This window comes from Primulina eburnea, chromosome 3 (assembly GCF_022965805.1).
Source record: "Primulina eburnea isolate SZY01 chromosome 3, ASM2296580v1, whole genome shotgun sequence".
NCBI lineage: Eukaryota > Viridiplantae > Streptophyta > Magnoliopsida > Lamiales > Gesneriaceae > Primulina > Primulina eburnea.
Genome location: NC_133103.1, coordinates 2,773,293 through 2,801,026, shown reverse-complemented (window position 1 = coordinate 2,801,026; position 27,734 = coordinate 2,773,293). Strand labels below are relative to the sequence as shown.

The following is a 27,734-nucleotide window of genomic DNA, read 5'->3' as shown; positions in this document are numbered from 1 at the left end:
GTGGAAAAGTGGGTTTGTCTCACGTCAGAAAAATAAAGTGGTATAGTTAAGTTTATATTATGCTACACTTTATGGAGGTGCAACAATGATTGGTCAAAATGCTCTCTCTCGCGCACGCCGGCGCAGGGGTGCAAATCATGAGCCCGATTTGAACTGGAAATGCTTGACTTGCGTACGAACGCGACCTGGGTGCGTTGAATGTCAGACCCGATCAAGGCAAAAATCGCCTAACAGTCTATGCCATTTTTTGTTAATTTTTTTTCGATTAAGACCTTTCGCATGCTTGGCTTTCGTCTTATTTTCCGAAAATAAGTCATACTATTCTCAAAATCCCTATATCTACAGCAAGGAGCATGTTGGGTAATACGCCAATTTGACCAAAAGCAGTGGTAGAATCGATGTATTGATGCCCGCGGAATAAGAAGGACTTGACTTTTGGAGGAAGAATGAGACCTTTCACATACTCTGACTCATTGAAGGCATGTGAAAGGTATCGTCGAATATGATTGAAGATACAAATTTATGTGAGACGGTCTCACGGGTCGTATTTTGTGAGATAAATTTTTTATTTGAGTCATTAATGAAAAATTATTACTTTTTATGCTAAGAGTGTTGAATATCAATAGGATTGATATGTTTTACAGACAAAAATTCGTGAGACCATCTCACAAGAGATCTATTCTTCATTCAAACATTTGAGACAAACATTTGTGTTTGTTTTGCATGAATATCTATATATTAGATATATATAGTATAGATATACAAATGGATCGATGTATGTATAGAAAATATTAGGACAAGTACGTATATAGCCAGTGCTTTTTTTTTTTTAACATTTTCGGTTTTGATGTTCTTATGGTGTATTCTTTGGAAATGTAATTATAAAATTATATTGGTGAATGTAACTTTATTACATAAGAATTATCAAATTATGTAAGAATAATATTTTTGGAAATTTTTATTTGGAAACATATTAAAGTTTTATTGGAGAATGTAGTGTGTGCATAATTATATTTTCTGAGAAAGATGTTTTAACGTACATTTCGCATTATCTGAGAATATATTGTATTTTTCCGGCAGAAATTCATGCGTTCTTTTTTTATATAATAATATAATGAACAGCGAAATAACCTCAAAAATTAATATTTCGATTCGTCCTAGAAACTTCCTGTTAAAACTGCTATTATCAACTCTTTTGATTTGTAAATAAATATTTTCACCTTTTCTTTATGTGTTAAAAAACATTCAAATGATTTAAATTAAAAAAAACATATAAACTTTACGATAATTATATGGAGCATTATATTATATAATATATAGTTGTAAGAATACCAAAATCAATCTTTTTTTTTTCCAATATATCAAATCCAGACAAACTTTGACGTACGTGATTTGTACGTGCCTGTGGCGGTGGTATAAAGCAAGCTATAAAATAATATCAAAACAATGCATTTGTTGTTTATTGATATTTGTCATCATCTCAACCAAACAACTCACAATCGTGAAAGCTTCCAGCGCTGACATCTAAATTTCATCATTGTGGTCTATACCAATCTGAATCAGATTCGTTGATTTTTTACGGGTTTCCTTGAAAATAAAAGTTAATATATTTATTATATATATATACATTACTGTTATCTTCTGATTGATGAATATTTTAAGACACGTTATTTGGATTAATCTTGAATAAAATCATCTTGAATCACTCCATAGAATGCTCGAATCACTGTTTGAAACCTTCAGAAATTGTGACTTGGAGACGAATAGAACTTTGATAGTGAACGGAAAAGAAATCAAGAATCCTTCGAGTAATCGGTAGCATTTACGGATTTCACAGTAATGGCTGGGACTTAAGGGTCGCAAGGAACACGACCTTTAAAAGCCCTTGGAAGTTTATCTCTCGGTCCTACTCGACTTGTCAAACACTGATTAGTACGGTGCTCAAGGGGGGGAATCTCATTAGGTTCTGGGAGGATAGGTGGGTGGGTTTATTGTCCTTCAAAGTTGTTTATCCTCACATTTATTCATTATCTACTGTCAGAGACAAACCTATCTCTCAGTTCTTCACGGTGTCCAGTACTCTAGGTAATTCGGTCATATCATGGGATATTAGGTTCAGGAGAGGGTTGAATGATGTCGAGTTGGGTGAGTTCACTGATCTTTTAGGGGTTTTAGAGTCAGTATCTTTGAGTGTGGGTTCGGGGGATGTCAGGGTTTGGTTAGGAGATTCATCTGGTGTTTTCTCTGTCAGTTCTTTATACTCATCATTTTTTCAGAGTACTACACACCCCTTCTTTCCCTACTATTACAACATTTGGAAAGTTCCTATCCCACAAAAAGTTAAGGTATTCTCCTGGATAGTAGCTTTGGGAAAACTGCAAACTTGTGACAGCATACAGAGGAGACGGCCGGATCATGTTTTGAACCCACATTGGTGCTACTTATGCAAGAAACACGAGGAAGATCAGGATCATATTTTGCTTCACTGTTCATTCACAACGAGTGTCTGGAACAAGGTAATGCAACATTTGGGTTTCGAGTGGACATTTCCAGAATCGTCAAGAGATATGTTCATTTTGGATAATGAATTTCTCACAGGAAAGGGATTCAAAGACTTCTGGTACATAATCGTTCACTGTGTTTTTTGGTCGATTTGGTTGGAACGCAACAACAGATTATTCAGTGACAAAGAAGAATCAAGAGATGACGTTTGGGAGAAGATAAGATTCAGGGTGGCGACGTGGACGATTTGCGTACCAAAGTTTCGGACATACCTATTATCTGATTTGATTAGGGATTGGTGTTATATTTTTTGTTGAACAAGTTACATTTACGGGTTGTTTTCGAATTCGTGGATGGCTCATCCACTCGTATTGTAATCTTTTAACATTATTAATCTAATATATATTAGTTTCTGATCAAAAAAAAAAAAAGAATCCTTCGAGTTTCAGCACCAAGACAGGTATACCACAAAAAACCATTAATATTTATACAAAGCCACGCAGAACACTGACGATACCATACTACATACATTAAACCTTCGACAAAATCGAATGGATAACCGAAGATGATGCTAGCTAATAACATAACCACCCAATATCAGAACTTGTCTTCAAAATTTTGGGGGAAACTAGCTAGAGGGAGGTATTATAATGCCGAAACTCAACGAATACGGTGCTCGTGCTCGTTGCCAAGTTTTACACAGTATATTTAACGTAAAGAACAAATGAAATAGAATGAAATGAATAGCACCTTCCACTCTGAGTTCAGGAGACATGTTTTCCCTTGTTCCAGCTTCGCTCCAAAGTGATTCCAGTATGATGGGTAACCGGCACACATGAATTATACGAATTCAACTTTCTTGAATTGGATCTTCTCTCCATTGCAGATTGCTCTCCCCAGTGGGCAGTTTCATGCCAACCCTTGCCGTTTTTAGGGAAACCGTTCACACATAGTTCGTTCTTTGTGGCCATAGACATCTTGTGACACGTTGCGTTTCTACCAGAATTTACATTGGGAAAATTGTAGTCGTTCTGTTCTTCATAAGCAAGACTGTCTTGTAAGACTTCATGCCCGACTTCATAATTGGCAAGATTATTATCATAATTCCATCCCCACGAGTTACTCCAACCACTTGCCCACGGCATGTATCCTGCCTGTCCAATTCCATTGCTGAAATGCCACGTGTTATCACAGAAACCCGACCATCCAACCGCAGCTTCGTTGTTGAATGAATTGTCCCAGTTATGCTGCCAATAATGACCATTACTAGCGGAATATAAGTTATCTGGTACTTTAACATTCTCTTCCTCGTCTCCCCAGCCAGAGGGTGAGAATTCTTGATTTGAAACAAGAGAATCACCAAAAAATACGACAGTATCAATGTTTTCTTCTGTATAAGGAATTGCAGGTTTGGTATCAAGGTCTAATGGCAGCTCGGGATCAGTTTCCGAATCCCATTTTATGTCGTCAATATAGAGGTCAGGATCAGGTATTTCAACATCACAAGGAAAGCCGTTTATTTGAGCCCAGAATCGTTTTTTAGCATTACAAAACGCCTCTTCCCCTGCGGAGTCGTTCCATTTGACCACATTATCATAGAGGTGCGTAAATTTCTTCATTTGCAGCACAGTTTCCCAATCCAGGGAACCAACGACTTTGCAAAATTCTTTCTCCCATGAAGGCACAGTCGGTTGCCAACTGCCTGTAGAAAATAACCAATGCATCTGTACAAATTAAATTAAAAAATTTGCAAACATGGCAGCTGGATTTGAAAGAACTGTTTTTGTGTGAGCGAGTAGATCCTTCAACAATGGAATGTTTTCTTCAATGCTCGCCTTATAATGATTGGATTCATGAACCCAACAAAAAATAGACTGATTTAAAACAGGGACAAAGAGTTGGAGAGACAGTGACAACAAAATACAATGACAACAAAATACAATATCAAATTACAGACATGGAAACAGGAACATAATAAATACAATCAACTTGCATCATAGATCGACAACAACTCGAAACTAAAATTTTAACAGAAACGAACCACTGCCGTTTAGGGTTTTACATGTTAATTACAAAACTGATTAAATCCAAGTATGCATTTCCAGCTTCAAGCTCTGCTCACCAAAGTGTACAACATGATTTCAAACGACAAATTTAGTAGGCATTCAATCTTTTTAAACTCGTGATCTTCGCTCTAAACATTTGAAAGGAGTAAATGCATCTGAGACATTTTGAAGAACAGGCCGCATACCAAATCAGTTCAATCAAACAAAAAATCTTCAAAATAAAAGTGAAAAATCATGTTCTCCTTCTAACAAGAGCTATATATATTATGTTCAAATTAATGAGTTCTCCATTTAACAATGGAACCATCAAGAGCATAAAACAATTAAAGATCAATATTTTCACTATCAAAATTCTCATGATTTCAAGATAGAACATTTACATAAAAAAAAAAAAAAAAAACCCACATCAATGGAAGTGCCAGCAAGAAAAAAATACAACGAGAAATCAACAAATAAATCAGAAATCAAGAAAATTGAACGTACCACGAGGTGGCCTTTTACCCTGCGATTTTCTCCCCGGCACCTCTCTACGGTTATCCCACTTCTGCCTCCTCCGATTCTCCATGGTGACAACACCTAAAAAAAATACTAAAACCAGTCATACAAACAACAAAAAGTTCAAGTGAGTCAACCAACATAGAAACTTAAAATTTTTTAAAAAAAACAACAACAACAAAAACGTTTTTTCCTAAAAAGAAAAGAAAGAAAAACCCAGGAAACAAACGAGCAAAATTCCGAGCCGAAAGCGATAAAAGAAATTATGGGCACCTCAGATTTTGCGTAAAATCCCTAAAACATAGCAGCACGAGAGGCTTGGAAACTGATTTTTCCGCTTGTTGTCGCAGACTTGCAGTGGCTACTACTTCTTGAAGAAGAGACAGTACAAAGACAAAGACAAAGAAGATACTTTCCAAGCAGGGAAAAAATCAAAGAAAGGGGCAGTAAATTGTTGTCAGATGAGACTCCTGAGAGGCTAAAGTTATGTGATCTGTGTGAGGCAGATTTATTGCTACTCGTGAGGGGAAGGGGTTGGGGGGGATTTCGAAAGGGATCCTAAAAGAGTTCTTTAAACCGTTCCAACATTGAAATCAGGGAAATAAATAAAGTTTTACCATGTTTTTATTACAGCCACGATTTAATTTTTTTCCGTTGTCTTTTTTCAAGTTTTACCATGTTTTTGCAACGATTTTAACATGATACTTTTTGTTGATTTTTTTTTTACGAGTTTGGGTGTCATATATATAAGTTGCAATGATGATGCATAAATTCACTGAAAATAAATGAAAGAATGTGATATATTGCTTACAAACGAAATCAAACAAATTGTAATTGTGTGAACATGAAGAGTGAGTCAAAGAAGCAAATATAATTGAAACAATCATGTCCAAAAAACCATTAATGGCAAAATCTTCACAAATGAATTTTAGAATCATAAAATTTAATGGCACAATCCATTATTTAAATAAGTTTATCAAATATCACGTGGATCCAAATGGTATAATTTGTTTAGTGTTGAGTCTCCTTGTTTTGGATGATATCCCTTGCTTGTACCACCTGTGTTGAGATACTAATAAGCCGCTTATTCCTATTTGTTGATTTGCTGGAAGAATTCGACCAATGACACAAATCAAATAAAGAATTTCAAATGACTAGGCCAAACTTTCATTCTAAATTCCACCACCCAAATGTCTCTTTCCAATGTGGCAATATTATGCTGACATAATTATTTTGATAATATATAATAATAAATAATTACACCTGTACGATCGAGTGAAGTCTACACTTTTAACAAATATATAAAATAACATGTCTTCCTACTATTTAAAGTTATAATCATGTACATATTATGTATGTATCATTATTCTATATTATACTACATGAGTCTGTATTATAAATAAATAATGTAACGATTATTAAAGTATACGAGCACAATGTAGAATAATAATTGATAAATAATATTTTGTTTGATCGATTAAATTAAATAGTGAATTGCAATTTTTTTTTCATTTGAATTTGAATTATATGATAAGTAATAGATTATTTAATAACCACATATTAATCAATTCAATCATAATTATGAAAAATGGTCACAGATGGCGTTAACTGTTTAAATTATCAATCCAATATTGACAAATAACAATGAAACCAGACATGGTTAAAAATAACAGTTGATTAAAATATTAATAATGCTATCAAGACCAGTCAAGCAAAATAAACAAAGACTTAGGTTAAAATCATGGCAATGATAAATACACATATTTTGACATAAAGTAGGAATGACATCTCGGCAATGGAGTAAATCAACATAATAAAAGAAGTATTGTAACATACACGGTTGGTTATTCGACTTACCTTAAGAGTATATATTCAGAATTGATCTATTTATTGTCAACCACTGAAGCGGAGTTTATTGCAGCAACTGAGATATGTAAAGAGCTGTTATGGATAAAAGAGTTTTTGGAGGAATTAAGTTTTGTGCAAAATCAATACAAGTTGTTCTGTGACAGTCATGTTACAATTCATTTTGGAAAAAATCATTCAATACATTCAAGATCAAAGCATATCGATGTACGCTATCATTGGATACAAGATATATTAAGGAGAAAAAAATGTTAAAACTTGAAAAGATTTACGTAGATGAAAATAGATATGATATGACGACCAATACATGTGTTACTTTTTTATAAAAAAAAATCCTTGTTTAAAAAATTTCAAGAATAATTAACTGATTTTTAATTTCCGTTTTCATCCTTCCCAAAACCACTTACCACAACTCCAGTAGCGTACAACACACACCTGACACAAAGAAGGAAAATAAATTAATAAAATAAAAATATATATATAAAAAAATTAGTAAAATACAATAAAAAGGTCAGCAGTAGGAGCAGACTGGGAGCAGTTGGCGCACGTTAAAATACAGCCACACAAGCGGCTCATTTTAGTGCGCACCCATGAACAACTGTACCTGTGTCCACTCTCCCCTCGAGTCCTCGACTTCTTCTTGTCTCTCAAATCTCGCTCTATTTTCTCAATAGGGTTAGGGTTGTCTTCGTATTCTCTCTATAATTCGCCGTATTCTCTCCGCAACAAAACCTTGTCTTGGTTTAATTTTTCTCCCTAAATGCCCATCACAGGCCTGGGGTTTTTGCGCCGTATTGCCAGGTCCAGACCCCATGGACTCCAAGACCAAGTATACATATGCGAATCTCTTTAATCTTGAGGTGATTTTTCATGTTCGTGTTATCTTAATTGTCTCCTTATCGTGGCATGTGAGTCCTGGTGGGTGAATGAAGATGGGATGCGGATTAATTTATCCGAGTTTTGTTTCAGTTACTTTTGTGTTTTACTTTGAAAATTGGGAATGCTTATGTGTTATGCATGTTTAAAAGATTTGATAGTTCTATTTTATGAACGGGACAGGAACATGTATTGGAATGTTGTGATACATCACCAATTGCATTTCCTATTCATCGTCTTTCTTTCAGAAAACATAAACCTGTTTTTTTTATTGTAATTTTTTTGTATAAATGATATTGGTATGATTATATGCAAGGTGCTGGTCACATTTTATTTATTTACAGGGATAAATCATTAAATCACAAGTGTAATTAATATAAAATGCATATGTATAATTTGTTGTTTCTATGTTGGTTTCTAGTGATTAAAATCTAGTAAGGTAAATGTTACTTGATTTTAGAAACTTGTTTTAATCCCATAAGAGTTCCGTTCATCGATTTGTTCTTCCGTTGTCTCACAATTCACAAATTTTGCTGTGTTCTTTCAGGAAAAGAGTTTAACAAGAGGCAATTCATTGGGGATTTTTGAGGGTGTTAAGTGAGGAAAATGCCTAAATACAAAGACGAGGCACCAGCAGTTCGAGTGTATACAGTTTGTGATGAATCCAAGTCTGTGACTAACTTTTTATTCCCCTCAAATTCATTCCTTTTAAAATTGAATTTACTTAATTAAAAATTGGGTTCCAAAATACTTTTTCTGCAGGTATTTAATTGTGAGGAACGTTCCGGAGCTTGGCTGCGGCGATGAGTTATTAAAGTTATTCTCTACCTATGGCACAGTTGAAGAGTGAGTGCTTATTAGTTCTATATATTCAACATGATGCATATATAAATAATTGGAACTTGGACAGTTTCTGAAATAGTTTTTTTTTAATCTTTATTTCCCCACATAATTCATCTTTCTGTGTTTGGGAATTTATTGTTGTCACATAAGAGTAATTATGTAAAAAACTTAAGTTTCATTCGGTGGGGGAAGAATTCTATCATCACTTATTGATTAAGATTTTGATGGTTTTGGTGTGTTTTGCTCAGATGTAAGCCAATGGACGGTGAAGAATGTCAGCCGTTTACTGATGTTTACTGGATTAAGTTTAATCAGGTCAACAACGCCAGGTGATTTTAGTTACTAAATACTTCTCTTTTTTCTCGAATATTTATTTATATGCATATCAATCCTTCTGTTGTTCGATTAGTTGAAGGAATAAAATATAGCATATGGCATCAGTATGAATCAAATTCGTGGATTTATCAGCATAAGAATTTTCCCATGATGCTTTTTCTATGCATCGGTAAATGCCGATATGCGTTTTATGCACGTGTCTGTGTGTTATACTAAATAGCACTTTTTTTGTGTGTCCATTGATATACGTGATTTTGAAATAGGTTTGCTAAAAGGAAGTTGGATGAGTATGTTTTTCTTGGAAATCGATTGCAAGTATCATATGCGCATCAATATGAGAGCCTCCTTGAGACAAGAGAGAAGTTAGAAGGAAGGAGAAAGGAAGTGCTAGCACGGCTAAACTGTAAGTCTGCAGTGTAATAGAAGTTGTAGAGTTTCAGATTTCTTATCTGTGGCTGATTTTGTTTTATTGTTATTTGATTGGTGGGATACTCTTCTGAATCAGCTAGAAACTTTAAAGGCTCTTCAGATTTTATGAGTAAGCCATTGTCAGTTTCTAATTCAGTGCCGAAGGATTCATTGCGAACATCATCCTTAGCTCTAAGGTAGTTTTGTAGCCATCACCAGTGAATATCTTTGGAAAGTCTATAAGATTATACCTTATGATAAAAGCCTATCTTTTTTCTAGGGAATTAAGGGACTCAGAAAGTGTTGCTAACAAGCGACAAACATCTACCATGTTGGTTCCTGTGAACCAGGTTGGTTTTTAAATATGTTCGAATTTCATCCATGATCAAATGTTTTTTTTTTTTATATGTATACATTTTTTTACTTCTTTCACCAGTTCGTATAGATATCACTTACACTGTCACCCTCCCAATATCAAGATCTTGCACATAGTTTCTCCTCGAGTGTAGCATTGAAATCTTTTAGCACAACATTTACTCCTATATTTTGACTGTGTCGTGGCATCTCTTGATGGAAATATGATTCTATCTCGTCAACTGATCAATCCCTGTTGCTTGAATGATAGGAATATTTCCCCTCGGAATCTATGAATCAAACAGTTCAGTTGGTGAGGGAGAAACTGAATAAGGTAAATGCAAAACCGTAATTTGCCATCTTTTTGTATGTTTTAGCATTTCAGTGTGTAAATCCACATTTCATGTCTTCTTTCTTTCAGATACAACAATCAAGTGTTGGGCATGACCAAGAAACTAGTTCATCCAAAAAGATGCGTGTTGATAATAGAAGGAGAATCTAAGAACTTGATGAGTGGAATAAAATGTAAGTTTTGCTTAGTTTTATGCTACTTCACCACCCCTCTATGGGAACTTGAACCAAGATCTTACACTTTTGCAATGTATATTTTGTTGGGTTCCTTGACTTGTTTGGATGTACTACATTATCAAATTAAGTATTTTCAATAGTAATTGTGATGAATATAATTTGAAAATTCATTACTCAAATCTTTCTCCAAATAAAATATTTTTCTCCATACCAAATCCTTACATTTAAATGGAACCTTTAAGTATTTGCCCCGTCATTATTAGGTGACCTTGTTGTATTCTCCGATCTGAATTCCAAGTGCTTGGCTATGAAGTCACACAGAAACTGGTAGTCACTTCAACATTTCTCATCGAATAGGGCAATCGTTGGCTCCATGGGTTGTGTGGTGACAAGAGACCAGGTAGCGGTAACGGCATAATCCACCTTCAGCAAATTGAGAACTCTGGTATTTGGCAATTTCAGAGATGATGAGCTCTATCATCCTCATAATCCGGACCTTCCGCAAATTGAAAAGTCCGGTGGTTGGCATGTTCAGAGCTAATGCTCGCAGCTAGTGGTCGATGGGCACAAACCTATAGTGGAGAAAGGTTATGACCTTTTATTTTCCAAAAAATTGGTTTATAAAGAGATTGAGTTTCCGGGTTACAATAGAAGATTGATACACATTAAAAAGTTTGTGAAACATGAAAAGAGTGACAAATAACATCCACAACAACAATATTACGAAGTTTGTGAAATGGATGTCAATTGAAACCCTTGTGCGGTATACAATCATAGATAGATAATATGTGGGAAAAACTTCAACAAATTAGTGGCGTCGACATAACAATTGGTATTTTGTGCACATGAATCAAGTTCGGCCAGGTCCCTACGTAAATCGATTAAGGACTTGGCCTTCTATTATTATTTTCTTTACAATTCATTGTACAGATAATAGAAGATTGAGATAAAAAGCTGGAAATATAAATTTTTAGTAGCTTCGTTTTTTTTTTAAAATATTTTTTAAAATTAAAACTCTTTCAAGCGTTATGTCCTTTTAGCCAAAGAACTTTATTTAAATAAACCATAAAAACTATTTATGTGTAAAACATATATTTTTAAAAAAAAAAGAAAGAAAAAGAAAAGATCCAGAAGTATCCATATGGAAGTATCGCAGAGCAGATGAATTTTGTTTCTACAAGCTTCCAGTAGATAGTTAAAAGCAATGGATTAGAACAGATTTTTTTCAAGATATAATTAGTTGGTACATAATACCGTACGTACGATCTTTTTAGGGATTGTTTGGTATATGAGATTATTTAGGTATTGTTTGGTACATGAGATAAGGGTGAGATTGATAAATAATCTCTCTTATCCCATGTTTGGTACATTTTAAAAAGTCCAGGATAATATCTTGGGCCTTTGATAAATAAATTTTGAGAAAGATAAAACATTCTTTGTAAGAGGTGTGATAATTTTAATTGTAATGATAAACTACATTATAAATGACTTAATTACCTCTAATTTAAATGTATTTAAGTTAATGTTAAATGTTTATTAAATACATACATATATCAAATATATAGATACATATATACACTAGGGATGACAATTTTCTCCGAACCTGTTGGAGGATCCGATACCCGACCTTAATAGATGAGGGTATGGAGAGATTTTTAGACCCGATTAAATAATTGGGTAATCGGGTATGCGGATTTTCGGGTTTGGGTATGGAGGCGGGTTTGATATAATCCGATTCATACCCGACCCGAGTATCCGTTTAAATTAAATATAAATATATAGTAATTATATTTATTTATATATTAAAGATTCATCTTCTCAAATCCAAGTAAATCATACATATATAATAATTATATTTATTTATATTAAACATTCATCTTCTCAAATTCAAGTAAATCGATATTTTTTCTTTTCTCTTCCCTTTCGCTTTCACTTTTACGTTTCAAGGTTTTACCGCTCTTTTATTTTTCATTCAATTTTTCATCTTCTCTATTGATAAGTTTATTTCATATTTGACTTAAAAAATGGAAAAATATTTTATTTTTGTTGAATTGCGTATTTTTATTCAACTAATATAAACTATTTTTAATATTTTGTTATTTTTTCTATAAAGTTTATTTTGCTTTATCATTAATAATTTTTCATATTGTTCATTTAAATAATTTTTAAAATATTCATAACTTCATTGAAACAATTTAAATTTGAAAAAAATCAATTGTATATGATAATAGAGTATTTGAGTAGGGTATGAGTATCCGATAATCCGATGGAGTATGGGGATGGAGATGAAATTCAATATCCGATGGGTATGGGGATGAGTATGAGGATGTATGTATGAAATTCGACCCATACCCTACCCATTGTCATCCCTAATACACAAACACACAAATATATATATACACACACATGTATACATATGTGTGTGTATGTATATATATATATATATATATATAATTTAAGAATTGAGATATGAAATTACAAGATCTTGATAATAATGAAATATAAGTTTTTGTGATAGGGTTAATATTGTCATTACAATTCAATATATAAATTTAATCACTCTTGTTAAAATCATACCAAACATTCAACATATTATCTTATCATTATATTTATCCTTGATTTATCCTTATACTATATATACCTTACTTATCATATCTGTGTACCAAACTGTACCTTAAAATATATTAGTGTGATTCCATATAGACTGAAAGAGTCATTAACTAATTGATACATAATAATCTATTAGTCTATTGGATGAATATATGAGTTAATAAATATATAGTGAATTAACTAATTATTCATATATATTTAATTAGTTCCTTTTTAAAAAATTTCCTTGTTTTAAATTTTTTTCAAGAGTAATTAACCGGTTTTTAGTTTCACATTTTCACCCTTTCCAAAACTACTAACCACAAAAAATTATTTATTGTACACATGAGTTACTTTTTTTTTTAATAAAAAAAATCCTTGTTTTAAAAATTTTCAAGAATAATTAACCGATTTTTAATTTCCATTTTCATCCTTCTCAAAACCCCAAGTCCGGTAGTCTACTGTCTACAACACACCTGAAACAACGAAGGAAAATTAATAAAATAAAAATTTATATATAAAAAAATTAGTAAAATAAAATAAAAAGTCAGCAGTAGAAGCAGACTGGAGCAGTTGGCGCACGTTAAAATACAGCCACACCAGCGGCTCATTTTAGCACGCACCCATGAACAACTGTACCTGTGTCCACGCTCCCCTCTACTTCTTCTTTTCTCTCATATCTCGTTCTATTTTCTCAATAGGGTTAGGGTTGTCTTCGTATTCTCTCTATAATTCGCCGTATTCTCTCCGCAACCAAAACTTGTCTTGGTTTAATTTTTCTCCCCAAATGCCCATCACAGGCCTGGGGTTTTCGCGCCGTATTGCCAGGTCCAGACCCCATGGACTCCAAGACCAAGTATACATATGCGAATCTCTTTAATCTTGAGGTGATTTTTCATGTTTGTGTTTAATCTTCTGAATTTTTTGTTTTCCCTGGCAATTGTGGCATGTGAGTCCTGGTGGGTGAATGAAGATGGGATGCGGATTAATTTATCCGAGTTTTGTTTCAGTTACTTTTGTGTTTTACTATGACGCGGTTTGTTTTCATATGTTCTGTGACATCTTAATATGTTGTATATATTTTTTTTAAATTCTAATTGAGTAAGAATTTTTGTGCGAATTGTGTGTTTGGTAGCCTTTGATGAACTTTCAACTGCCAAAACAAGATGAGGATTCTGATTGTTTTGAAAGCAGTAGTCAGGATGAGAGCAAAGGTAACCAAGGTAAGCACTTTTCTGTACTACAAGATAATTTTTTTGTTGGTTTATATAATTTTTTATGTCCAACTCTTATATCCTTCGCGACTTAAAAACAAATGATTGAAAGAGAGGATTTTTATATCTCGTCCACGATTTAGTGATGTGTGTGAACTTGCATGAAGACTGATGGTTTTCTTCAGTTGTTTCAAAGAACATGGGAATTTGTATGCTTGGATTGGACAAATAAGTGGCCTTTAGTGATTTTCGTTTTCTTTCCCCATATTCTTAGGCGAAGCAATAGGGGGCCATACTAACGGTATAATGTCAGATAGAAGATCGAGGAAGAAGAAGAGGAGGAGTGTGTATGGTAGTGAAGAGGAAGAAGCTGGTAATTATAATCCCTATATCTCGGAAGAACGGTATCGAACAATGCTAGGAGATCATATTCAAAAGTACAGGAGGAGAGTGAATAACTCTTCTCAAAGTCCAGCGCCTGCTAAAACTGGGACGCAAGTAATGAAAAGTGGTCTCGGACTAAAAGATCAGAAATTAACTGGTGATAACAGAGAAGGGTCACACAAAGTCGAACCGGCTTCAGATTTTCTCAATATTGGTTCCCAAAAGTTGGGAAATTATTTAGAATCTGATAATGGACTGCAATATGGTGCTGCCAGGTTTGCTTGTTTCCTCTTCTTTAATTATTTTCAGTCGTTTGTCTTATACCAATTACAAGCATAAGTTAAGATTATCCCATCTCTAAAATTCACTCTTTCATGACATCATTGCAGGTCCCATTTGTAAAAAAGGTGTTTTATGTTTGATCAAATTTTTTTCATTTATAAGACACTAATATTTGAATTTTTTTGGCCAATTGACAATGTTAGTGTTAAGCGATATGATTTAAACGTGTGTTATAGCTATTTGTATAAGATTCAGGTATTATATACCGAGATGATTGGTTAGTCATTCAATTAGACGCTTAGATCCTTTGACTTTGATTAGGCTGGTGAGCCAATCTATGAATGTGGTGCTTATCTCAATCCCAGGCTCATTAAATCAAGGCCTATGCAAGCCGAGTTTACACAATGAGCACCATTAATAATCATTTATGCATCCATCCTTGTGTTTATATTCTCAAATTCAGAGGAGTCCGTATTACTTTCTTATAAACCTTAGAAATTCTCCCACAAACCTTTGGGAGAGGGGTGGTACAAGAATGGTCAGATTTATTACTCCTGAGGTGTCAAGGTGGCTCCCAATTATATTGTGCTTTGTTCTAAATGACTCCTTAAAAGTCAATAGTTTCTATTGGTGTCTAGGTGGCTTAGGCTAGAGCTGTTTTATGAGTAATTTTATTGAACATGTACTTGCGTTAGAATCTTATTCACTTGTTAAATTTGCTGGATGATTGCAGAATAAATCTTGAACCTTCTTTCTTGGATATCGGGGATGGGATCACTTACAGGATCCCTCTACCGTATGAAAAGCTGTCGCCATCATTGAACTTGCCGAGCATGTCAGACATTCGTGTTGAGGAGTTTTACCTGAAGGGGACTCTTGACCTGGGATCATTGGCTGCAATGATGGCTTCGGATAACAGGTTTCGGCAGAGAAGCAGGGCAGGGATGGGTGATTCCAAGCCCCAGTATGAATCTCTTCAGGAAAAATTAAAAGCCCAGTCAGGTCATAACTCAGCTGAAAATTTTTGTCTAAAAATAACTGCAGCCTCATTGCAGTCACATGGTATCCCAGAGGGGGCTGCTGGAGGAATCCGAAGGTCAATTTTGTCTGAAGGTGGTGTGTTGCAGGTTTATTATGTGAAGGTTTTGGAAAGAGGAGATACGTATGAGGTCAGCAAACTTTTCTATCTCTAGCCTTTTGGCACAGTGAATGTCAGTATGTGAATGATGTTAACAATATTGGTGTGATGTTCTGCAGATTATTGAACGTAGTTATCCCAGTAAGCCTAAGGTGAAGAAAGATCCTTCGGTTATCGAGAGGGAGGAAATTGAAAAGACTCTAAAGTATTGGGTTAGCATGGTGAGGAAAGACATTCCAAAACATCATAGGAATTTCACTAGCTTCCACCGAAAGCAACTGACAGATGCAAAGCGGTTCTCAGAATCCTGTCAGAGAGAGGTACATACAGCTAGATAGCTTTCTACTTGTATTTTCTTTTCTCACTTTAATTTTCTTACCATTTTACTGTGGCGAATGTTTATGCCACTTTTTAGCCTCCATTTTTGCTCCATGGCTTCAATGTGTTTCTTCTCAGGTTAAAATGAAGGTCAGCAGATCCTTGAAATTGATGAGGGGTGCCGCACTCAGAACACGGAAATTGGCTAGAGACATGCTATTGTTTTGGAAGAGAGTTGACAAGGAGATGGTAAGTTTCTTATTGGTTTTGTTGGACTTTTGAAATCATAGACTTCAGTTTTCCTTACAAATTATGACTCTTGCTAGTTATGCTACTGTTTCCATAAGCATTTTTAAAGGGCAGCAACTTGCTAAGATTTTGTTTCTGTAGTATTTTAGTCTCATGATTCTCCCTAAACCAGAAAAATGCTTATCTTGTGTTATTCTTTGTTGAGGTGGAAGTGAGGAAACGAGAAGAAAGAGAAGCTGCAGAAGCTTTAAAGCGAGAACAAGAACTTCGTGAAGCAAAGAGGCAACAACAGAGGCTCAATTTTCTACTGTCGCAAACTGAACTTTACAGCCATTTCATGCAGAATAAAACTTCTCAAACCTCTGAAGCATACACAGCAGGTGATGAAAATTCTAATGATCAAGAAATGCTGTTGGGTCCGGCTGGAGCTCTGCCTGGGGATGAAGATGATCTTGAAGATGCCCAACTGAGAAATGAAGCTCTGAAAGCAGCTCATGATGCAGTTTCAAAGCAGAAACAGATGACAAGCGCATTTGATACCGAATGCTTGAAGCTACGGCAGACCTCAGAAATAGAAGCCTCTCTGCAAGATGCGTCAGTTTCAGAATCGAGCAACATTGATTTATTGAACCCGTGAGTGATTTTTTCCCTCTCTACAATGTACCGATGGTCTTTTGATATGAAACTACTAATTTATGATGCTTCCAGATCAACCATGCCTGTGGCATCGACGGTGCGAACACCTGAGTTATTCAATGGTTCTCTTAAAGAATATCAGCTGAAAGGTCTTCAATGGCTTGTAAATTGCTATGAGCAGGTAGCTAGAGATTCCTAATTTTGCCCCCTTCAAGAAGTGTCCCCAGTTTTTACTCTATGGTCAACTCACGTGGAACATTTTCTTCCAGGGCTTAAATGGTATTCTTGCTGATGAAATGGGCCTGGGGAAGACAATTCAAGCCATGGCATTCTTGGCTCATTTAGCTGAGGTAATTAATCAATGCTCGTTTTTTTGTTCTAGCTTTTTGTCATGGTTTTGAATTTATCAATTATCGGGGCAGGAAAAAAATATATGGGGACCTTTTCTCGTTGTTGCTCCTGCTTCAGTTCTGAATAACTGGGCTGATGAAATCAGCCGCTTCTGCCCTGATCTGAAGACTCTTCCATATTGGGGTGGGCTTCAAGACCGTACAGTACTTAGGAAGAACATTAACCCAAAGCGTCTTTACCGAAGGTTATTTTCCATTTCTAAGACCACCCTTTCTATTTTATTTAGTTGCTGTTCTCATTTACTATGTATCAAATGATACATTAGCAGCATAACATATTCACAACAACTGTGATGTTGATTTAACATGTTTAAATCAAATTTATTATACTTATGCATAGTTGCTCAGGGCGCAAAGCGCACTGAAGCACGGGAATCGATGTAAAGTGCATACAAAGCGTAAATATGTTGAAATAAGGATCATCGTCATCTAGTGAACTTTGAGAGAAACAAAACTGAGTATTGGGTGTATTGCTACTCCATGACTGACGAGTCACGATCAATTAGTGATGACCTTTGAGGAATAATTGCTGAACTTTGACAGAAGCAGAAAGGAGGGATAATTCTGCTAACCTTCATTGACAGAAACAAAACTGAGTATTATTGTTACCTTGATTGGAAGGTCAGTCGCTGCACAGTTGCACTCTCCAATTTAGCGACTTGTAGACGCAGAGAGAATTTGGGCACGAGGGAGATGAAACATATGCATATATGTTTTTTGAACATTGAATAGGCATGAATTTTGCTGATTGAGCTTTTAAAATTTGTTGGGCTTGAATTATTTTATATGTACGCACAAAATCTCAATACTTAGCACCCGATGCACGCTTCTGCTCCTCCCATCTGCCCCTTGGCGCGCCTAAAACGCGTGCCTGTTTAAAGTGTTGCGCCTGGCAGGCGAGTGCGTTTAATAACTCTGACTTTATGTAGACCAACTTGAAATATGCGTTATGTGATAGAAATTCCATAATGATTTTTGAAGTGGGGTCTAGTTTTTAGTATTTTGTATCTAAAAAGTCATTTTGATTTTTAATATGTCTTGATCGTTATTTTTCTTAAAGTGAAGCATGTTTAAGGAAGAGCAATCAGTTGATTTAATGGTAATTTATGTGAGGACTTTAATTTTCCATGAATCTCTAATATAGTTCCTAGATCCATAATCAACCACTTAGCCATGTAATGGTACAATAATATTTACACTAGTAAGATATAAATGAAAATGTTTTATGGGGAACTTGCATCTTCACTAAGTGCATGGTACTATAGATAGGGCTCAACCCGATGATCTCATGAACTCCGGACTGAGTGTTAATTTGTTAAATTGCGTTGACTAAAATTTGACAGCAAAAGAGTCAAAGACATGCAGTGTCTGATCAAAACTAGGTAGAAGTAATTAGCTCTAGGAAGGGTAAAAGACTGGAATGGTTATATGCTAGATATTCATACATGCCATGGTGTAGCTTCTCTAGGGACAGGTGCCTTCCTATGATGTGTTGGTTTACAGATTTTGACAGTGCACTGTTTACTGCAGAACCCCGTTAAATGAAAATAGACAATACTCTTGTTTCTTCTCATTAAACCATTATTGTAGAATGTTGCACATCCACTCTAAAGAAATTTCAAATGTATTGAATTGATTTTGTTTGAAGAATGTGTTATTATCATCTCATATAAATCGTCATCTCATATAAATCGTTAAAATTGAACTAATTAAATTTAACATCTGATGTAGGAAAAGGAGTAGTTCTGCAGTTTCATGTTTTTCGGTCTTCGCAAATGCTCGTCTGTATACAATTTTGAGCTCCTACCTCTCGTCTCTATGAGTCAATTCCACGACTTTCTCTAATTTTTTTTGTATGCATTATGTGAATTCCTGTTGCCCTCGTTTGCGTCTGTTAATGAAATTTGTGACTTGTTAGGAATGCTGGATTCCACATTCTAATTACCAGTTACCAACTGCTAGTTTCTGATGAGAAATACTTTCGCCGTGTTAAGTGGCAATATATGGTGTTGGATGAAGCCCAGGCAATAAAAAGTTCAAACAGGTTTGACCATTTACATTAATGATTTTTTTTTGGGCATAAAGATATATAACTTGAACTATATAATTATCAACTTTTATTGATTTTTTGTCCAGTGAATTTCCATTGTTTTTTGCTGGCTGGGAAAGAATGCATACTGATGTAAAACAATGTGGTGTGCAGTTAGATTTTCATTTAAATTTTATTTGAAATGATGCTGGGTATAAATTTGACTTGATATGTTAATGTTTTAAATGACGTGTGTATTGTGTATGTAATGATCGAATGCACATAAAAAGAAAAAGAAAATCGAGGAGTGTAGTAAATGAGGTTTAAATAGTTAAAATAAACTGAATTGTTTCACATTTTTAAAAAATTGAATTGTTTCAAAATAAAATTTGCATCTCATTTTCACCCTAATTATTGCTTCTCTTATGGTTCAGAACCTTATACGCTGTGCAGATCACTAAGTGGTTGCGTAAAATCCTCGAAAACCCATTGTTAATTGAAATTGGAAATCAACTCCAGGTCCTGGCAATCCAAAAATGCAGACACAACATAGCGGTGTTTGTTTTTTTGCTTTTTTTTATACACTTGCCTGGTTGCGGTAACCATAATTCGCTCAAAAAATTCCTATTTCGATGGTTTCTTGAGCTACTTTGTTCCTTCCTTAAACCGATTAATGATAATTCGTTTTTTGTTGTATGGGTTAGTACATTGTGTATTATCATCATATCTTGTTTGTGAACACATCATCAATTGTATGCATAAATATATTTAATTGATCATATTGTGGCTTATATTTTATGACAGCATAAGATGGAAGACACTGCTGAGTTTCAATTGTCGAAATCGTCTGCTTCTAACTGGTACTCCGGTACAAAACAATATGGCTGAACTTTGGGCTCTGCTACATTTTATTATGCCAACCCTATTTGATAGCCATGAACAATTCAATGAGTGGTTCTCAAAAGGGTATGTTTCTTCTCTGTTTAGTTGTTAATATCTCTGAACTTCAAATATCATTATAACGCTATTTTCATTACGAACAGAATTGAGAGTCATGCGGAGCATGGTGGGACATTAAATGAGCACCAGCTAAATCGTTTGGTGAGTACTTTACATCTCCTTTTGTAGCTTATCAAATGTAATCTTTGTGACAGTGATTGGATTTTTAATCTTTTACTATAGTGTTTTATCAACACATGTAGACCATAATACTATTTTTATGGCGCATCAACAGTTTGTTGACCATGCTCATCTTTGGCCAAATTATGTAACAACTGCTTAATGGCATTGACTATAGTTGATGCTACTAAGCTCTACATGACATTGAGCTCAACTTTCTCCGCAGCTTATCATCTTTCACTTATTTCCATGTAACCTCTGGTTTCTAAAAGAGCTTTGTTTTATTATTTTGAAGTGATCTTCAATGTAGGATAGTTTTCTGGAATCGGTTAAATTGGACAAAGTGAGGTGTTTTGGACTTGTGTGTTTTTGCTTTCTGATTTTTTGTTACCCCTCCTGCCTCACCCATTTTATTTTGAAAACAGCATGCAATTCTGAAGCCTTTCATGCTGCGGCGGGTTAAGAAGGATGTGATCTCTGAGTTGTCCGGGAAAACTGAAATCACAGTGCACTGTAAATTAAGTTCTCGTCAGCAAGCATTTTATCAGGCTATAAAGAATAAGATATCCCTGGCTGAGTTGTTTGATGGAAATCGCGGACATCTCAATGAGAAAAAGCTTATGAATTTGATGAACATTGTTATCCAGCTGAGGAAGGTAAAATTTTGTCTATACTGTTGTGTATTGTTACTTTTGAGGACTTAAGGCACACTCTCTTATTGAATACACGGTGCTTATTAGAACTCAAGTGTAACTTGCCTTTTATTTCTGCCTTCAAATAAAAACCCATGTATCTTTTAAATCGATTCCATATTTCCATGTATTTAGATTAATTAAAAAAAAAAATGAAAGTCGATTACCTTTTTTAGAAATGGGGACATCAGTATCACTTCTGTACTTCCTGAAAATGGAAAGAGAGATTTCAAAAATGGATGAGGGAACATCATTTGAGTCATTTTGGATGTTTATCACCTATTTGAGTTCAAAAATTTTACTTTTGACAGTGGTACTCATTCTGCATGTCCAGGTATGCAATCATCCGGAGTTGTTTGAGAGAAATGAGGGAAGCACATATTTCCATTTTGGAGAGATACCAAATTTTCTTCTTCCTCCACCTTTTGGAGAATTGGAAGACATTTGTTATTCCGGTGGTAGAAATCCCATTGTATATGAGGTAATTTGAGAAGTTTGTTATACGTCACTAATTTTCATTGTAAAGCACACCATTTTGCTTTACAGATTTCAAGTTTTCTCCCATTTCACGTGTATGCTGTCTCTCTGATTTATTGACTTAGGTTTTAAACACCAACTACATGATCATATTATAAACTGATTTTATTTTAGATACCAAAACTCGTGTACCAAGAAGTTGTCCGTGATTCCAAGTTGAGTTATTCTCGATTAGGCCGAGGGTTGAGCAGAGTGTTAGTTGAGAAACTTTTTAACATATTTTCTCCAGAAAATATATGTCGATCCACACTGCAGCTGGATTACAGTTCAGATGGTACTTCTTTACAAAGTGGAACTTTTGGATTTTCCCGCCTCATTGATTTGTCGCCAGCGGAGGTTTCATTCTTGGCAGTGGGGTCATTTATGGAGAGATTATTGCTTTTTGTCACGAGATCGAATCGGGAATGTTTGAATGGATTATCGGCCATGTTGCTGGAAGATGAGGATTATGGTGACTATACTCACATTAGCAAGGAAAAGGTGAGAGCTGTCACACGGATGTTGCTGGTTCCATCTAAATCAGAGACAAATGCTCTAAGAAGGAAATTTTCGACAGGTGCTGGGGACGTCCCTTTCGAGGCTCTAATAACATCTGATGAGGACAGACTTCTATATTATATTAAACTTTTGCATTCAGTATATTCTTTCATCCCCAGGACTAGAGCACCTCCGGTAAGAACTAATGCGTATTTGACCCATTTGTATCTTAATTAATGATGAATTTGTGAGTGTTGAAGTTTAACTTGAAATGTAACATCTACTATCAGATAAATGCCCATTGTTCTGATCGAAACTTTGCATATATGATGACTGAAGAGTGGCATCATCCCTGGCTTAAAAGATTGTTGACAGGGTTTGCTCGAACGTCTGACTTTAATGGTCCAAGAAAGCCAGGAATTTCTCACCAATTAATACAAGAGATTGATGCTGACTTACCTGTTTCACAGCCTGCTCTTCAGCTTACTTACAAGATATTTGGGTCCTGTCCGCCCATGCAACCATTTGACCCTGCAAAGATGCTTACGGTTTGTGCTCTTCATGTCCTTATTGATGGTTCTATAATCTTTGAATGTCTTTAAAGGTTCATTGTCATTTTCTTCAGGACTCTGGGAAGCTTCAAACACTTGACATACTGCTGAAACGTTTGCGTGCCAAAAACCATCGCGTGCTTCTCTTTGCGCAAATGACGAAAATGTTGAACATACTTGAGGTAAGTGGAACTAATTTTCACCGGCAATGATCTTGCATGTACTATTATAAAAATTGTTGGTATTTTATTTATGATGGTTCCACATGACGATTGTACATTACTAAATTATGAATTTTTTTTCTTTATAAATGTGTCGGAGAAATACTCTTTCCTGTGTTATTTATCTGGTAAGATCGTCCCCTAATTAGTCAAAACTTTTTACACAATAAAACAATATCCTAGTTAATTCACTTTGTGAATGTACAAAGTCACAAACTTAGCCTAGAACTCTATGAATAGCCATCATTACCCTTGAATGCACGACCAAGCTTACCGTTTCAGGTTATTAACTCTTCTAAAAGCTATTATGATATCTGATTAGGTATATGAAAATTTGAAATTTGGCAAGTGTGTGCTACTGATATTTCCTTCATTTAAATGACAGAAACTACTGACTCATAAATCTACATATTTGAAGTAAATAGAAAATTGCACGTGCACAATTTCATATGAAACAAAATTAGTTGCTTTAATAAATGAGAATTGCAATTACATACATATGTTTACTATTCATGTTATTCACTAATATGTCACTAACTTTGAATAAGCAATAATATTTTCCTTTAGAATAATTTCTACTTTTTGGTGTATGTTTTGATTTTTTTTTGTCTTTTTCTTTAATCTAATACAAATATTTTCTCATCATATTCAATATCAATTATTGGACTTTCTTGAGCGTCAATGATCTGTACCTATTTTTATTTTTCTTTATATTTTTGTGTTTTTAACGATATTTTGTCTTTTGGTTATATAACCTCGATTGTTTTATGGTATACTTTTTTTCTTTGCCATATATGGTTTTTGAGACATTCAAAAGTGTTTTCCAATGGTTCTTATATATTTCAATAGCTATCTTGTACAAGAGGAAGATTATCATTATTCTTGTTTGTCTCTTTAGAATATTGTAGTATTTATGTAGAATCTCCATTTTGTAATGAAAAAAAGTTAACTACAAGTGTGAACTCTGCAATGACTAATGTTTCAGCTTATCATTCACAACTTCAAACAAATCAAATAGTCAATATATTCCTTTATTGAATAACCAATACGAAAATAAATGTGTTGACAAGATGATAATTTCATTCTTTGTCAAAGTACTTTTTAACATTGGATTTAGAATTACTGTCACTAAATCAATATTTACCCTTGGATGTGCTTACAACTAACTCCATCACTTGTTTTAACAATTGATCTCGAGCAATTTACACCAAGAGCTAGATTTATTTTTAAGCTAACGACTTTAAAACAATAACATGTGTCATGTGTTTGTTCAATACTGTAAAAAATATAGATTTTTGTCATAAACAGTAAGTGGCAAACAATAAATTTTACTTACTCGCCATTAGAAATAGTAATTTATTTAGGTGCTTTCTTTGATCAATAATGCTGTGCTGATCTGCCGTTGATAAAGTATACCTGAGTTGTTTCTAGCTCCCATAAAGCATATCGTTCATATGGCAATTGTTGTGGTTTGACTTCTTCTGATTCTTCAACTATCTTGTCCATGCATACTACATTCAAATTTTTACTTGTTCATATTTATCCCAGTTTTTTAAATTATATTTGAATTTATCTGTAGAATTCTCTTACTTTACATGGTGCCTGTACGACGACTTGCTTTGCAGGATTACATGAACTATAGAAAATATAGGTACCTTAGGCTTGATGGATCTTCCACGATAATGGATCGTCGAGACATGGTCAATGACTTCCAGCATCGGTATTTTCTTACTTGTCCTTGTTTTATTTTGTACGTGAACATAATTTTTTCTGAAATTTCCACAATTCACGATCCCGATCCCGATCACGATGCTCCAGGAACGACATATTTGTGTTCTTGCTGAGCACAAGAGCTGGTGGGCTTGGAATCAATTTGACGGCTGCTGATACTGTCATATTTTATGAAAGTGATTGGAATCCAACGTTGGATTTACAAGCAATGGACAGAGCTCACCGTCTGGGTCAAACTAAGGATGTCAGTGTTTTTTTACATTTAATCTTTGAATTAAAAAGAATTCTAATCTTACTTGTGGTTAGCTTTTCATCTTTCTTGCATCGTTGTGGTTTTCTTGGGAATGATCTTTCATTAAAGCAATTGGATATCTTCATTTTAACGTTTTTTTGTTTTAGTGTTCTTTCTGCTTGTTTTTCCTAAGCAATGAATATAAGCACACATGTTAATATTATGGCAGCTGGCATCCATCTTCAAGGAAGCATTATTTATTCGCATTTGAGGAAATCGTGTATATTTCCCTGAAAAATATGTAGAAGTATGAGATGACTTTTAATTTCTCAAAACCTTTACAATCGTGTATTCCTCTCTTCATGTATCACTGTTCTCAAAATCGGCCTTTTGAATTTTCTCTTTTATTGTTTATATATTTTTGTTCCTCAATTTCGGAACATCGAAACATATGTTTTGATCATGCAGGTCACTGTTTATCGCTTAATATGTAAAGAAACGGTGGAGGAAAAAATTTTGCAGAGAGCTAGTCAGAAAAGCACTGTGCAGCAGCTTGTCATGACAGGTGGTCATGTTCAGGGTGATCTTTTGGCTCCTGAAGATGTTGTATCATTATTGATTGATGATACTCAACTCGAACAAAAATTGAAAGAAGTTTCGCAGCAGGTGGGTGATAACGCCTTGAAATCATCAGTTTAAATTCAAAAGCACCTGTGATGATATTGAAGTGCTTGTGCTGTATTCTTTCACCAGGCTAAAGATAGACAGAAGAAGAAAGGTGGAACAAAGGGCATACGAATTGATGCAGAAGGAGGTGGTGCATCTATTGAGGATTTTACAAACCTTGGATATGGTAGTGAGTCTGAGCTTCCTGAACCTGATAAACCAAAACCTACAAACAAAAAGGTGACATCCAACGTCATCTTGAATCTTTGTTACCGTTTTTCTTTATCTCGGGATGGAATCGGGCAGGTTTGACTTGGGACCCACCCCGCAAAGAGAAAATTGAACTTTGGGACCTGCCCCACCCCGCTTATTATTTAACCCTACCCTAAAACCTGGTGGGCCAATCATGGTCCGACCCGCAAACCCGCCAAGTTCACATGCTTTCAATTTGTTTTAAATCCAATTTTAAGACTTCTACCTAGCAAAAAAATTTATTTGATATTGTTCAATATAATAAAAAAAATTAAATAGATGATTAGTTTAATATATGTACCTGTTGACCGGATCTTAACCCACCTCGCTACCTGTTTGACCGGGTTTAGACAATGCCGCCCTACTTGATCTCTTAAGATATGTAAGAGTAAGTCATATTTGATTAATTTCATCATGTGTTTTGAATATTTGCTCAATGCCAAGATGTATTCGCAGAGGAAAGCTGCAACGGACAAGAAGGGGCAGCAAAAGAATTCTAAATTGGTGGGTTCATCGTCTCCGAACTCAATGATAGTGGACTATGAACCCGATGTTCCCACACAAAACAGCGAAACCCTACATCAGCAAAGATCAAAGAGGTTGAAAAGACCGACAAAGAGCTTAAATGAAACCATTGAGCCTGCTTTTACAGCTATCCCACCTGTATTTCAAGACCAGAATCAAATTGCACCAGTTCCCTGAACCAGTACAGGTGATACACTTCATTGGTATGTTGAGTCTGGATGATTACTCCCTATTTTGTATTCGAACACTGGCTGCTGAAGAAGGTTACAGAACTCGATGTACAGGAGAGAGTCAAACATGAGCTTCCCCTTATATTTTTGGTGGCAAGATGGAAGGTAATCGAGGGAAATTGAATATATTATGTATTATTTGGTAGGATGGTACTAGCAGCAGATATCCTGGCAACTGAATTACAAATGTAGTTCTAGTGTATAGAAGGAAAATAATTCCTATTTACCAACTCATATTTAATGTAAAAAAAGTTCCATGGGATGAATCGACTTGAGTATGATATATGCAATCTTGAAGGTTTTACTTTGAACCCACTAAGCTACCTTCTCACACTTCGGCACAGTGAACATAGCGACCAGTAATTGTAGTGGCTGCAGTCTGAACAGGAGAAGAGGAACGTCCATCTCCTCACATGATGGAGAAGAAAATCGTTTCTCGAAAAAATTAAAAATTTACCCCCAAAAATTGAAGTTCCATCCCCCTTGGTGTTATTAACTTGGGCTCTCCCTGTGCTATAAATCTATGATAGTAAAATAAAAATTGAAGAAGAAAGTGAGAATAGAAATATTATAATGTGCTAAACTGAATGAGTCTAATATATATTAGTATTTCACTTGGTATATGCAGGACGTATGTCTTGTCACTATGCGAAGTGAAAGTTTATAACATGGTAGTAAGTTTATACATGGTAGTGTCCTATATTTTTAATTTTTTTTTGTTTAAAATTTAATTTTATTGATCTTTATATATATCTTATAATTTTTTCTAAGCATATATAATCTTAAATGCGATCAATTTAACCAAATAATTATTATACTTTATATACAACAATAAATAGATCAATACATTTGAAGATAGAGAAAGTAATGTATTGAAGACAAATAAAAAGCGAATTTCAGAATTAAAATTATGATTATTTATTGTCTATATTAAATTTAACATCCTACATTTGAAAAAATATTTATTGGAATAAAATG

At 34.7% G+C, this 27,734-nt stretch overlaps 3 protein-coding genes across 8 annotated transcripts; 2 read left to right on the top strand and 1 right to left on the bottom strand.

Annotated features, from left to right (window-relative positions):
- Window positions 1-2,965: 2,965 nt before the first annotated feature.
- On the bottom strand, window positions 2,966-5,640 carry LOC140825327 (uncharacterized). Of its 3 annotated transcripts, none has more exons than XM_073187031.1 (3): window positions 5,337-5,640; window positions 5,052-5,156; window positions 2,966-4,204 (listed from the first exon to the last, which is right to left on the bottom strand). In XM_073187031.1, the coding sequence occupies exons 2-3, from the start codon at window positions 5,131-5,133 to the stop codon at window positions 3,267-3,269; spliced, it is 1,020 nt and encodes a 339-aa protein (XP_073043132.1). In that variant the 5' UTR covers window positions 5,134-5,156; window positions 5,337-5,640; the 3' UTR covers window positions 2,966-3,266. The 3 variants fall into 3 exon arrangements, with proteins under 3 accessions (XP_073043132.1, XP_073043133.1, XP_073043135.1); XM_073187032.1 differs by having other exon boundaries at window positions 5,052-5,144; XM_073187034.1 differs by lacking the exon at window positions 5,337-5,640 and having other exon boundaries at window positions 2,966-4,226; window positions 5,052-5,159.
- A 1,851-nt stretch (window positions 5,641-7,491) lies between these two features.
- LOC140825326 (uncharacterized) lies at window positions 7,492-11,177 on the top strand. Of its 2 annotated transcripts, XM_073187030.1 has the most exons (10): window positions 7,492-7,789; window positions 8,353-8,473; window positions 8,568-8,651; window positions 8,897-8,977; window positions 9,248-9,387; window positions 9,490-9,589; window positions 9,673-9,742; window positions 10,018-10,080; window positions 10,168-10,271; window positions 10,573-11,177. In XM_073187030.1, the coding sequence occupies exons 2-9, from the start codon at window positions 8,412-8,414 to the stop codon at window positions 10,246-10,248; spliced, it is 681 nt and encodes a 226-aa protein (XP_073043131.1). In that variant the 5' UTR covers window positions 7,492-7,789; window positions 8,353-8,411; the 3' UTR covers window positions 10,249-10,271; window positions 10,573-11,177. The 2 variants fall into 2 exon arrangements, with proteins under 2 accessions (XP_073043131.1, XP_073043130.1); XM_073187029.1 differs by having other exon boundaries at window positions 7,493-7,789; window positions 10,168-11,177.
- Window positions 11,178-13,433: 2,256 nt separating this feature from the next.
- On the top strand, window positions 13,434-27,058 carry LOC140825325 (chromatin-remodeling ATPase INO80). 3 transcript variants are annotated; one of them, XM_073187026.1, is made up of 23 exons: window positions 13,434-13,750; window positions 13,999-14,086; window positions 14,352-14,736; window positions 15,477-15,912; window positions 16,001-16,201; window positions 16,338-16,448; window positions 16,654-17,081; window positions 17,157-17,265; window positions 17,354-17,434; window positions 17,507-17,679; window positions 19,413-19,538; window positions 20,328-20,489; window positions 20,567-20,624; window positions 21,068-21,298; window positions 21,669-21,815; window positions 21,986-22,543; window positions 22,639-22,896; window positions 22,974-23,081; window positions 24,746-24,840; window positions 24,939-25,095; window positions 25,552-25,749; window positions 25,837-25,989; window positions 26,446-27,058. In XM_073187026.1, the coding sequence occupies exons 1-23, from the start codon at window positions 13,703-13,705 to the stop codon at window positions 26,701-26,703; spliced, it is 4,569 nt and encodes a 1,522-aa protein (XP_073043127.1). In that variant the 5' UTR covers window positions 13,434-13,702; the 3' UTR covers window positions 26,704-27,058. The 3 variants fall into 3 exon arrangements, with proteins under 3 accessions (XP_073043127.1, XP_073043129.1, XP_073043128.1); XM_073187027.1 differs by having other exon boundaries at window positions 13,437-13,750; window positions 26,458-27,058; XM_073187028.1 differs by lacking the exon at window positions 13,999-14,086.
- The last annotated feature ends 676 nt before the right edge of the window (window positions 27,059-27,734 follow it).

Coding starts and splice junctions, on each gene's coding strand:
- LOC140825327 (XM_073187031.1), bottom strand. CDS start 5,133: ATGGAGAATCGGAGGAGGCAGAAGTGGGATAACCGTAGAGAGGTGCCG. Junction 4,205..5,051: donor GGGTAAAAGGCCACCTCGTG/GTACGTTCAATT, acceptor TATTTTCTACAG/GCAGTTGGCAACCGACTGTG.
- LOC140825326 (XM_073187030.1), top strand. CDS start 8,412: ATGCCTAAATACAAAGACGAGGCACCAGCAGTTCGAGTGTATACAGTT. Junction 8,652..8,896: donor ACCTATGGCACAGTTGAAGA/GTGAGTGCTTAT, acceptor TGTTTTGCTCAG/ATGTAAGCCAATGGACGGTG. Junction 10,081..10,167: donor TGAGGGAGAAACTGAATAAG/GTAAATGCAAAA, acceptor TCTTTCTTTCAG/ATACAACAATCAAGTGTTGG.
- LOC140825325 (XM_073187026.1), top strand. CDS start 13,703: ATGGACTCCAAGACCAAGTATACATATGCGAATCTCTTTAATCTTGAG. Junction 17,082..17,156: donor AACATTGATTTATTGAACCC/GTGAGTGATTTT, acceptor TGATGCTTCCAG/ATCAACCATGCCTGTGGCAT. Junction 25,096..25,551: donor GTCTGGGTCAAACTAAGGAT/GTCAGTGTTTTT, acceptor TTGATCATGCAG/GTCACTGTTTATCGCTTAAT.